Source organism: Miniopterus natalensis, chromosome 6, assembly GCF_054644295.1.
Source record: "Miniopterus natalensis isolate mMinNat1 chromosome 6, mMinNat1.hap1, whole genome shotgun sequence".
Taxonomy (NCBI): Eukaryota; Metazoa; Chordata; class Mammalia; order Chiroptera; family Miniopteridae; genus Miniopterus; species Miniopterus natalensis.
The window spans coordinates 27,646,951-27,660,514 of NC_142086.1; the positions used below are offsets into that span (position 1 = coordinate 27,646,951).

Consider the following 13,564-nt stretch of genomic DNA (forward strand, 5'->3'; position numbering starts at 1 on the left):
GGCACCAGGGCTTTAAAGGAATTCCCGAGACCTGGTTTAGAGCTCAAGGATGATTTATGTTCCCCAAGGACGTTTTCCTACACATACTATGCCCTCTCCTCCTCTCCGCCTCCCCCCTTCGCTCTGAAACTCATTCACCCACCGGAACTGAGCCTGGAACATCAGCGCGGTCCCCCCCGATGAAATGCCCCAGTCACTTCGAGCCCCGTCAGAGATCTCTGGCTCTGTCCCTTCACCGCCGTTTCCGTGCTTTCTGCTTCTCTTTTTAAAGCTTGACTTTATAGTGGGGGAAGAGCGTTTTCCCTTTTTTCTGCATCAGGTGAATTGCCATCATGGAGGAAGAGGCCAGCCACGTCAGGGCTCCCGTCACGGTGTAGGCGACACCCAGGAACAGGCTGCTGCCCCCGCACCACGTCAGGGTGGAAAGGACAACTGATTTTTCTCCTTGGAATCTGGTTACTGGGAAGTCTAAGGAAAGGAGCTCTGTTAAGGATCTGTCCTCGCACTTCTCGGCTCTCTCACTGTGTATCCTAAACATGTTAGGTCGAACCATATAAAATTGCTGTTTTCGTAGGTAAAACCAGAGTGGATTATTCAATTTCACATGGTCCCATCTTTGTCGAGTAGTACACTGTATCTCACTGTAAGGAAACTGAAACAAGCCTTCCCTGTACAGAGCTGTAATGCGCAAAAGAGATTCTGACATAGACCGACCTGAATGACCTACAGACAGCTGACTAACCACTGAACAAATATATTTAAACTCAAGGAAATGCAAAGCATACAGATAAGTTTTACAGCAAACCTACACTTCTGTTTTATGAATCAGGAGACCAAGGGTAGGCTAAGGTCCTTCACAGGCTAAGGTTTGAATTACTACCTCCAGGAAAATTCTACAAGAGAAGTGAAGAACAAAAAAATAGCAGTCTGCCGCCCTGGCCGGTGTGGCTAGGTTGGTCGAGTGTCATCCCCTGCGCTGAAAGGTCGCCAGTTTGATTCCCGGTCAGGGGACATGCTCAGGTTGCACGTTCAATGCTCACGTGGGAGGCAAACAATCGATGTTTCCCCCTCACATTGATGTTTCTGTCTCTCCCTCTCCCTTTCTCTCTCTCTAAAAACCAATAAAAACATTAAAAAAAAAAAATAGTGAGCTTATACGGCGAGATATTTTTGGTAGGAAGACTAGAGGCGGGGCATTCATTTGGGTTTTGGGAAGTCCAGCCTCCCTCGCTGCTGGGGAGAAAGTGTTTGAAGTGGGATTGCTATCGTTCGCATTTTAATTATGTCATTTTGATTATGCATGTGGTCTGAGGTTTTTAAACATCTGGTGCCTTTTGTAAACCAAACTAATAAACAAATAGAGGCTTCTCATAGCAACGGCACAGGACAGCAGCATTTCCCAGCAAAGCTCTCAAAAGGCCTGAACTCACTTGGCAACATGCAATTTAAAGGCACAAGGAAACTTGACGGGAAACAAGGTTTCTCTCTTTTACGTCAAAATTCCTCATTGTCACCAGGTCCTTGGGTGCCACCTCAGGGCATCCACTTGCTTTCTGTCCCCTCAGCTCTACGAGAGGGTCTTCTCCTCACACAAACACCTCTCTCCGTTAGCAGTGGCCGGCGCGCTCTGCAGCCTGGGCTTCGTCCTCTGTGCGCATCGGCCAGGCCTTGCGGGGTGGGCAGTTCTCACACCAGGGCCCGACACAGGTAGTGCCAGCCTAGGACTGAAGCTCGGGGCTGAGGTTCCGCAGGCAAGACTTAGATTTGAGAGTCATCAGCATTAAAATGTGACTGACTGAAGACACCCGAGGAGAGCTTGTCTCCATAGGAGAAAAAGGTGTCTCCTTTGTTTGGAGCAGACTCCCTTCCTCTTCCCCTCAGCCCCAAACTCCCTGCCATGCACTGTCAAGAGAGCAGTTCCTGACAGGTGGGTTTTTTTCCTCCCAGGTTCCTAATTGCAACTACAACTACTCACAGGCAAAGTCAATGGGATCGCAAGGTCCAACTCCAGAAACTAGTCAAGCAACTCTCAATTTTTTTTTCAGGGGGTGAAAAGAGGGGTTGCTGCAATCTTATTCAAAAGGTAGTATTCTGTGGCTTACTGTTTGATCTGCATATATAATGCTGCACAAGGGAGAGCAAGCGATGGCTTTCATTTTCACAGACTAGAAGTACAGGCCCTGCTAAAGGAAGGAACCAAAGGCAAACGGTACTCCTGGTCAGCAAACAAAAGGAGGCAACAAACCAACAGGTAGAGACGGTGTCACATCAGTGGGCGTACCTCTGACTGAGGATGGAAATGTCCTTACTCTACTCGGGAACAGGAAAGATGGGGCAGGGAACTAGGGCACCAGCATTCACTCACTCACTTACCCCAAGATTTCTCATTCCAGCTCCCCGAGAAGTAAAGACACTGAGGAGGTGTTCTGTGCTGGGGGTCCCATGAACCACTCCTGAGCAGCAGCCCTGAGATGCCACCGGCTGACCTCAAAGCTGTGTACCAGCTCTGGAAAGATCCCACCTCCTAGAGAATTCTCCCCCAGGGGGAATCAGGAAGAGACTTTAAAATTAAGTCTGGAGACCGGAATTAGCGTGAATGGTGTTTAAATATACAATTTTTTAAAGATAGTGTTTGGTGTCACTTTGAAGTGAAGTCCTTTCTGTTTTAAAATCGAGAGTTACATTTGTATTTTTGAACTAAGTGGAAAAATTCAGAATCTCATATTAAAACATATGTCTCCCAACTTGGACTGTGCTCTGGGCACTGGCTCCTCGAGCTGGCTTCACGGCTGAGAGAGGGAGGAACACAGCTCCTCAGGGCGGAGCGTGCGGCCCCCCCTCCCCCCCCCCCGCTGCGGGCTCCACGGGCTCAAGCTGCCCCTGAGTCCAGGGCTCCTTTGGCCTATGACACTTTTGTCTAGAATAATGATCTACAGTCTCTCTCTGTTTTAGTTATTTTTAGTCCATATTCCAAGTTTACTTCTTATCAAGCCACTCAGAAGCTTTGCACTTCCTGCGGGAAGAACACGGTGGACGTGGTTGAGGAAAATCGTCTACCCCCTTCAGCTTCCATCTCATCCCATCCTGTACGCAGGCTTCTCCTCACTGCTTTAGTTATCCATAGCTCCTTACCTGATGCTGCTATTAATCGTTAGTCCTTAAAAAAGTACACATTTGATTATGTGAAGTGGACATAAGCAGCAACATGGTGAAGGAAAGAGTATTGCCTATGAGAGACATATGCATTTCTTTACATAGATACATAGATTTGATGGAAGAAAAGAAAATAATTTGACAGAATGAAATAATTCGACAACTAGTACCCACATGGGCACTGATTTTCCTTCATTACCAAAAGAAGAAGTATAAAAGGATACTGTAGATTATGTTGAAACTGTAGTTACCAGCAGGCAAGCCTTCAGCAAAATGCTGTATCCGATGGAGCCGACGGTACAGTTTCTTGAAAGTGGGAAAGGCAGCTGTCCGCATCCACACGATGAAGTCCTCATTGATGAGGCCATTGTTTCCTGAGTTATCTTCGTCCAGTCCATACACAGGCGTCGACCAGTATGGTGGCTTTGCAGTTCCTATGGGAGGAAAATGCACATGGTTGAGAAAAACCATCTCCCCCCTTTGGTTTTCCTTAGATTAGAGAATGAAATAACCTTTGATTTCTTGAGGAAAGAGAAATAGAAATTAGACTTAAAAAACAAAAGTGTGTGTGTGTGTGTAAACTACCTGACTATGCAACCATTAAAAATAATGGTTATAAAGACACTAAGGAAATGGGGGGTAGGCATGCTGATGATATTTTCATAAGAATAAAAAAACCCAGAATATAAAATTATATGTATATTATGTGTCCAAAATGAAGCAGTGAAAAAATAAGTAGAGCAAAATAACAGCGGCCGTATTCTGTGAGAGCATCATGTTCTGTTGCATCACTGCTTCACCAGTAACCTAAAGAGAGTAAATTAAAACAAGAGACTTGATTAATAGTTAAAGAAAAAAGAATGACAACCATGGATGAGGCAGTGGAAATGGGAACTCTTGTGTAGAGCACATAGGTGTGTAGATGAACATCATCTCTGGCAAAATACATTAAAAAAATAACCACAAAAAACCCCCATTATCTCTGGCAATCTAGGAACATGCACCAAAAGTTTTAATATATGTTGCATACATTTCGGCCTAGAAATTCTACTTCTAGGAATGTGTTCTAAGGAAATAATCATGGAAGTGCATAAAGATTGTGTTACATAGATATTCTCTGCAGCACTGTGCCTGCCACGGAGGAGGGGTTGGTCAAGAGAGGAGGCAGAGAGCACGGGTGTTGCAGGCCTGATCTAAAGCCAGGAAGCCTGGTAGGTCTGAGTGCTGCAGCAATGCTGGAAGCACAGGGTGAGGGCCAGGGCCAGGGCCAGGAGGTGAGTCTGTTGGGTTTTCTCTTATCCTTACGCTGCCCACTTTACTGTAATGGGCATGTCTGTCTTTCTTACTCTATAGCAGACTCTTGACTACAGTGTCTTCATCTTTTTTTCACAGTCCAGTGCCTGATACACAGTAGGTGTTCAATAAATGCTTGATAAAGGGATGAGAGATTCCAATGAAAGCTTATAGAAGTTGATAATAAAAACCATATTGAATTTTAAAGAGCTAGTCAACAAGAGAAAATTGGTCAATGAACTTTTCACTTCTATAAAATGGGTTCTACTATTTGTAGGATCCAAAATGCTGAGTAGGGAGCTTTTCTGTACTTTAGCCAGAACTCATGACTCAAGGAAATGTGTCCTATGGGGCGCTGAAATCTGAATCACCCAGGGAGCATGTTAAGAACGCAGGTTCAAGTATGTTCTCCCTCACTAACCCAGATCCCACTTGAACCCATGTCTAAAAGAGCGTATGGGAAGCATGGTCAAAGAGGAAACAACTTCCTTCATTTTCCAAGTTTGGTTGAGTCATTTGTAGTTGTCCATTCATTCAATAATAAGCATTTCTTGATTGCTCACTATGTACCAAGCACCAGGGATACACAACAGCATAAGAGCCAACCCCCTTCCTCAAGGAATTCACAGACTTGTGGGGATGACAGGTATTCAGATTATTATACTACAATGTGGTAACTCTTACGGTAGAGGTAAGAATAAAGTGCAGGGGGAAATAAGAGAAAGTCAAGGACCCTTTGTGTTACAGGCGTGTGTTTATGTGGTAAGACAAAAGAATAGAATATTGCCAAGTTCTTTTCAAAATCTGTGAATTTGCTCTCCCCTTAAGTGGCCTGAGGACCTCTGAAAATGGCTCGCTATTCACTTGACCCAGAAAACCCCACAAAATCATGCAAAGCAAGAGGTTCAAATCTTCATGTTCAATTTAAAAACACTTGTGAAACTGCCCAGGCCATCAAGGGTATGCATATCTAAAAAGCCACCAGTTACTAAAGGATGTCACTTTATAGAACGTGTGTCATTCTGTAGTTACAATGGTAGAGTTGGTAGGTGAGCCCAGGCCATACACTGGGCATGAATGCAGGGCTGGTGGCCCAAAAAGAGCACTGAATTTTTGCTGCACATTTTTAAAAATGCAGAGCAATGCTGATGTTAAGGGTTTAGAGGTAGATTCTCTGGTCTTGAGCACATCCAGGTGAACAAAGCTCCCAAGATGCAGTATAGAACCTACAGAGCACATAGGTGGATTACCCCATCCATGAGCTCTTCCTGCCACATTAAGATGATCCCACTGAAAAAGAGCATATGGTTCCTAAACCAGAAGAGGAGGTTGCACAGTAGAAAAAAAATATCCCAGAAAAAACTGAAGAAACAAAAACTTATGGCCTAGGGGATCCAGAATGGCTGTGGAGTAGGTAGAAGCTACACACCTCCTCCTGGCACCAAACTGGATTTACAGCTAAATTATAAAGCAGTCAACCTGAATGATCAACTGAAGGACAGCTGGACAGGAGTATTATATCCAAGGATTTATAGAAGCTATAAATCTGGTAAGAAGGGAAGAGGTGTGGAGAGGGCTGGCCTCCATACCCAAGTGTGGTGGCTGAGAAGTCAGAGGGATATCTTGGCTGCAAAAGCCCCCTCTGAAGAACATGGGGTCTCAATCCCATGCTAGGAACCACAAACCAAAGCACCAGGACTGGGAAATAGAGCCTGCATAGCATCTGGCAGTGAAAATCAGCAGGGACTCTGTTTACCAGGAAGAGGAGGAAGTCTGCTAGAATCACAGGTGCTCTCCTAAAGGGCCAGTGCACAGGAGCTTGCTCTTGGGCACTCACTTGGGGCTCTAGTTGAAGGAAGGTACCTCAGGGCATATAGGAGTCATAAAGAGAAGATGTGGGTGGCGTGGCCCTAAAGAGAAATCTGAAGGGTAGGCTACTAAGGTCCTGAGTCAACATCCCACACCGCCCTCAGGCTCCATCTCCCAGGGTTGGGCACTTCTGTTCTAACAGCACCAGCTGGGAGAGTACACTAACCTGGTCCTCCAAATACTGGCGACACCACCCTGCCAAGCTTGAGCCTGGCAGAAAGGACTGTTGGCTGTGCCCAACAGGGACCTGTGGTGTGCTATTTTTCTGGAGAAACTATAGGCATAAACTCAGACAGTCATTGAACTGTGTGGCTTTGGAATGAAGGCCAATATTTCCCCCCCTACCATGGGTTTAGTAGGCGCCACTTGTAACAGAAGACTCCCTTGATGTTTTTCCAGGTCTCTGTCCTGCTGAGCTCAGTTCCATGTGGGGAAGGGAGCACAGCTCAGAGCTGGGACCTTCAGCGTGTTTCCCTCAGAGCCTTCTGTCAGGGTCTCTAGCAGCATGGCTATGGATCTAGGGGGAGGTGTGGAGGTAGCTCCTCTCCCATGGGTCAGTGCCAACCCCCAGTGGAAGGCTGCCTTGATCTGTTTTCCCAAGTCCTGGTGGCTCTGTCCTGCTGAATTCAGTTTCACTGGGGGGAGGGAACATTGCTTAGAGCTGGGACATTCAGAGTGCATCTCTCAGAGGCTCCAGTCTGGAGCTTGAGCAGGCATGGCTACAGAGCTAAGGGGAGGAGTGCAGCTTGCCATCTCCTGCAGCCCAGCAGGTGTCACCCCCAATGAAAGGTTTTCTTGATATGTTTGCCCAAGTCCTGGTGGCCCTGCCCAGCTGAGTTTGCTCCCAGAATGGAGACAGCTGGTTGCACCCAACCTGAACCTGTGGCATGCTCCTTGTAGTGGAGCTAGAGTTGGAGACTCTAGCAGAGACAGAGTAGTATGGCTCTGTAGTAGGGGCCACATTCTCCCCACTGAGTGCCTGATCATGCTGCCCCAAAGTAGGGGATGACTAGCCCCCTCCACCTGACCAGGTTGCCTTGCCCAACCAAGCTTGAGCAGTGTAGAAGAGTCAGTGGGGAGCAGCCAGATTGGGCCAACTCTACAGCAAATCTTTATAAGAATCTGGAGGAAGTCCAGGCAACCTCAGGGGTGTGGGGGAAGTAGACAATAGGTGGATGCTCACCACAGGGAACCTTGGACTTTTACTGATCTGCCCCCATCTCAGAGCTGCACAAAGCCTGTCTGATACACAGCCAGCCCCTCCCATACACACCCAGGCCCAGTAGATGCATCTACAAATAGTGAACAGTGTGGTAGCTTTAGACAGGTAGCCCAAAGCTGGCTATACACAACTTCTGACATCTACCTGCACTGGAACCCTTGGTCAAGTGGACCTAGGACCAATGCAATCAGTGGTGGGCTTCAAACCACACCATATCTCAACCCAACTAGCCACACAAATAGCACAGCCAAACAGGAACTGCAGAAGGCTCTAGACCCAGTCAGGAAAAACTCCACCTCAGGGAGTAGCTCCTGAACAGTGACTCATACACAGTGAATGAGCTCTATCCTTATAGTCAGCCAGCCTGAGGGTTAACATTACCTACAAATGGGCCAACAACATTCAAGACTCAACTACAACAGGAGAGGGCACATAACTCACACAAGAATCATTTCTGGAGCACCTAGCTCAGGTGATCTAGAAAACTCTGCCACTGAGACCCACAAGGCACCTATATTTGAAAGCCCTCATAACAAGCTTGGGAATTATAGCAGATCTACCTAATACACAGAGACAAACACAAAAAGACAGACAAAATGGGGAGACAAAGAAATATGAAAGAATAAGAGAAATGAAAGAACAGGAGAAATCCCCAGAAAAATAAATAAATAAAATGGAAGCAACAAAGATAACAGATGAAGAGTTTAAAACAATGATTATAAGGATTCATAAGGACCTTAAGGGAAGAATGGAGAACTTAAACAAAGAGATAGTAAGCATTAAAAAGGAACAGAAGCCAAAAGCAAGCAAACAAACAAAACCAGTCAGAAATGAAGAATACAAGGAATAAACAGAAAGTGAGATGAAGCAAAGGATCAAATCAGTGATTTAGAGGACAAGCTAACAGTAGCATCCAAGCACAGCAACAAAAAGCAAAGAGGATTTTTTAAAAAATGAGGAAAGTCTAAGGGACTTCTGGGACAACATCAAGCATTACAGCATCCACACCATAGGGGTAACAGAAGGAGAAGAGAGTAAGAAAGGGATCGAGAACCTGTTTAAGGAAATAATGGCTGAAAACTGTCCTAATCTGGTGAAGAAAAGAGTCACACAAGTGTAGGAAGCTCAGAGAGTCCCAATTAAGATGAACCCAAAAAGTCCCACACCAAGGCATATCATAATTAGAGGCAAAGAGATAATCTTAAAAGCAGCAAGAGAGAGACAGTTGATTACCTACAACGCAGCTCCCATAAGGCTATCAGCTCATTTCTCAACAGAAATTTTGCAGGCCAGTAAGAAATGACATGAAATACTCAAAGTGATGAAAAGCAAGGATCTACAACCAAGACTACTCTATCATCAAGGCTATCATTTAAAATTGAAGATGAAATAAAGAGCTTGCAAGAATGAAAATAAAAGTAGAAGAGTTCATTACCACCAAACCAGTATTATAAAAAATGTTAAATGGTCTTCTTTAAGAAGAAGAAAGAAAAGGGGGGGGGGGGGAGGGAGGGATAAAGAATAAATTGGGAATGAATAAGTACCTATCAATAATAAATTTAAATGTAAATAGATTAAATGCTCCAATCAAAGGACATAGGGTAGCCCTAGCCAGTGTGTCTCAGTGGTTAGGGCGTCTATCTGTGGATTGAAGGGTCCGGGTTCAATTCCTGCCAAGGGCATGTATCTTGGTTGCAGGCTCGATCCCTGGCCCCTGTTGAGGCACATACGTGTGGCAACTGATGTGTCTATTTCGCATCTGTTTTTCTCTCTCCTTCCCTTCCACTCTCTCTGAAAAGCATGGAAAAAATATCCTTGGGTGAGGATTAAAAAAAAAAAAAAAGGGTAGCTGAATGGATAAAAAAACATAACCCATATATACGCTGTCTACAAGAGGCCCACCTTAGAGCAAAAGATATACAGAGAATGAATGTGAAGGTATGGAAAAAAATATTCCATACAAATGGAAATAAAAAAAGCTGGAGTAGCTATACTTATATTAGAAAAAACAGACTTCAACACAAAGTCTATAGCAAGAGACAAAGAAGGACACTATATAATAATAAAGAGAGCAATCCAACAAGAGAATATAACCCTTGTAAACCCTTATGCATCTAACATAGGAGCACCTAAAAATATAAAGCAAACCCTGATGGACATAAAGGAAGAGACTGACAGTAACACAGTCGTAGTAGGGGATTTTAACACCCCACTGACATTGGTGGATAGATCTTCCAGACAGAAAATCAACAAGGAAACACACAGAACACTTTCTAGGATAGATGACATGCTAGGACACAAAACAAGTCTCAATAAACTTAAAAAGAATGAAATCAGCCCTAGCCGGTTTGGCTCAGTGGTTAGAGCATCAGCCCACAGACTGACGAGTCCTGAGTTTGATTCCAGCCAAGGGCATGCACCTCAGTTGCAGGCTTAGTTCCTGAGTGAGGGAGGCAACCAGCCGATGTGTCTCTCTCATGTTGTTTCTCTCTCGCTCTCTCTCCCTTCTACTCTCTCTGAAAAGCAATGGAAAAAATATCTTGGGTGAGGATAACAAAAAGAATGAAATCACATCAAGCCTCTTCTCTGACCATAATGCTATAAAACTGAAAATCAATCACAAGAAAAAAACTAAAAAACACTCAAACACCTGGAGGCTAAATAACATGTTATTAAACAATGAATGGGTTAACAAGATCAAGGAGGAAATCAAAAGGTACTTGAAAACAAATAAAAATGAACACACAACAGTCCAAAATCTGTGGGACACAGCCAAAACAGTCCCAAGAGGGAAGTTCATAGTACTACAGACCTACCTCAAGAAAAAAAAAATCTCAAACACTAACCCTACACCTAACAGAATGAGAAAGTTAAGAGTACGTAGAAGAAGGAAATAATAAAGATTAGAGCATAAATAAATGGCATAGAGTCTAAAAAAACAATACAAAAGATCAATGAAACCAAGAGCTGGTTCCTTGAAAATATATACAAGACTGACAAACCTTTAACCAGACTTATCAAGAAAAAAGAGAGAGGACCCAAATAAATAAAATCAGAAATGAAAGAGGAGAAATAACAACTGATGCCACAGTAATACAAAGGATTGTTAGAAAATACTATGAACAACTATATGCCAATAAATTGGACAACCTGGGTGAAATGGATAAATTACTAGAAACATTTAATCTTCCAAAACTGAATCAAGAAGAATAAGAAAATCTGAATAGACCAATTACAACTAATGAAATTGAACCAGTAATGAAAAAACTCCCAGCAAACAAAAGTCTTGGACCAGATGGCTTCACAGGTAAATTTTACAAAACATTCAAAGAAGAGCTAACATCTATTCTTCTCAAACTATTCCAAAAAATCCAAGAGGAGAGAAGACTTCCAAGCTCTTTTTATGAGGCCAGCATTATTCTAATTGCAAAACCAGGCAAAGACACTACAAAGAAAGAAAATTATAGGCCAATATCCCTGATGAACATAGATGCTAAAATCCTCAACAAAATATTAGCAAACCGGATCCAGCAATACATTAAAAAGATCGTACACCATGATCAAGTGGGATTTATTCCAGGAATGCAAGGCTGGTACAATATTTGCAAATCAATAAACGTGATACATCACATAAATAAAGACAAAAATCACATGATCATATCAATAGATGCAGGAAAAGCATTTGATAAAAGCCAGCACCGATTTATGATAAAAGCTCTCATCAAAGTGGGAACACAGGGATCATATCTCAACATAATAAAGGCCATATATGACAAATCCACAGCCAACATCATACTCAATGGGCAAAAACTAAAAGTGTTTCCCCTAAGATCAGGACCAAGACAGGGCTGTCCACTTTCACCACTCTTATTCAATATAGTACTGGAAGTCCTAGCCACAGCCATCAGACAAGAAGAAGAAATAAAAAGCACCCAAATTGGAAAAGGGGAAGTAAAACTGTCATTATGCGTATATGACATGATACTAAACATAGAATACCCTTGAGACTCTACCGAAAACTACTAGATCTAATAAATGAATTCAATCAAGTAGCAGGATACAAAATTAATAGTCAGAAATTGGTGGCATTTTTATATACTAATAGTGAACTATTAGAAAGAGAAATTGAGAAGACAACCCCATTTACTATTGGAGCAAAAAAAATTAAGGTACCTAGGAATAAGTTTATCCAAGGAGGTAAAAGACCTGTACTCAGAAAATTATAGGATACTGAAGAAAGAAATAGAGGAAGATACAAATAAGTGGAAGCATATACTGTATTTATGGACTGGAAGAATTAACATCATTAAAATATCCATACTACCCAATGCAATCTATAGATTCAAAGCAATTCCTATTAAAATACCATTGGCATATTTCACAGATCTACAACAAATATTCCAAAAACTTATATGGAACCAAAAAAGCCCCAAATAGCCTCAGCAATCTTGAAAAAGAAGGAAAAAGTTGGAGGTATCACACTACCGGATATCAAACTATACCACAAGGCCACTGTAATCAAAACAGTCTGGTACTGGCACAAGAACAGGTATATAGAGCAATGGAACAGAACAGAGAGCCCAGAAATAAACCCACACCTTTATGGTCAATTACTATTCAACAAAGGAGGAAAAGAACATACAATGGAGTAAAGACAGTCTCTTCAAAAAAATAGCAGTGGGAAAATTGGACAGGTGCATGCAAAAAATTAAAACTAGATCACCAAGTTACACCATACACAATAATAAACTCAAAATGAATAAAAGACTTAAATGTAAGTTGTGAAACCATAAAATTCTTAGAAGAAAATAGGGGCAGTAAAATCTCAGACATCTCTCGTAGCAATGTATTTCCCAATATATCTCCTAGGGCAAGAGAAACAAAGGAAAAAAATAAACAAATGGGACTACACCAAACTAAAAAGCCTCTGCACAGCAAAAGAAACCATCAACAAAATAAAAAGGGAACCCACTGCATGGGAGAACATATTTGCCAATGACACATGATAAGGGATTAATTTCCAAAGTATGTAAAGAACTCATACAACTCAACACAAGAAGACAAACAGCCCAATTAAACAATAGGAAAAGGACCTGAATAGACACTTCTCCAAAGAGGACATTCAGATGACCAATAGATACATGAAAAAATGCTCAACGTCACTAATATCAGAGAAATGCAAATTAAAACCACAATGAGATATCACAAAATAGATCCAGAGACATGGAAGCACGGAACAAACTGATGAATCTCAGAGGGAAGATTCTTTTAGCCATGAAAGAATGGCTACCATCAGTAAATCAACAAACAAGTGCTGGCGAGGGTGTGGAGAAAAGGGAACCCTGGTGCACTGCTGGTGGGAATGCAGACTGGGGCAGCTACTGTGGAAGACAGTATGGAGTTTCCTCAAAAAATTAAAAATGGGACTATTGCCTGGAGGGGCATGGTTCAGCGACTGAACCTCGACCTAGGATCCAGGAGATTGTGGTTTGATTCTGTGGCAAGGCACATGCCCGGGGTGTGGGTTTGATCCCCAGTGGGGGGCGTGCAGGAGGCAGCTGATCAATGACTCTCTTATCATTGATGTTTCCATCTCTCCCTCTCCCTCTCTCTCTCTGAAATCAATAAAAGATATATTTTTAAAAAAAGGGATTTAAAAAAAAATTATATTTATTATTGAAAGTATTACAGTTGATGTCCTCTTTCTTTCCCACATTTACTCCCTCCACCCGGGCCTACAGAACTATTGTCTGTGTCCATAGGTTATGCATATATGCATATAAATTCTTAGGTTAATCTCTCCCTCCTCACCTCACCCCCCACTTCCCTCTGAGATTCATTAGTCTGTTCCATGCTTCCATGTCTCTGGATGTATTTTGTTCATAGCAGCGCTATTTACAATAGCTAAGATTTGGAAACAGCCAAAGTGGCCATCAGTAGATGAGTGGATAAAAAAGCTGTGGGACATTTACACCATGGACTGCTACTAGGCCGTAAAAAAGAAAACCTTACCTTTTGTGACAGCAT

At 42.8% G+C, this 13,564-nt stretch overlaps 1 protein-coding gene across 1 annotated transcript in view; it reads right to left on the bottom strand.

Annotated features, from left to right (window-relative positions):
• Positions 1-265: 265 nt before the first annotated feature.
• LOC107527108 (cell cycle control protein 50C-like) overlaps positions 266-13,564 on the bottom strand; it is a 29,817-nt gene continuing 16,518 nt past the window's right edge. Inside the window, exons 6-7 of the mRNA XM_016199739.2 lie at positions 3,378-3,587; positions 266-468 (exon numbers count right to left, since the gene is read on the bottom strand). Coding sequence (XP_016055225.2) covers positions 266-468; positions 3,378-3,587 — 413 coding nt within the window. The remainder of the gene's footprint in view (positions 469-3,377; positions 3,588-13,564) is intronic.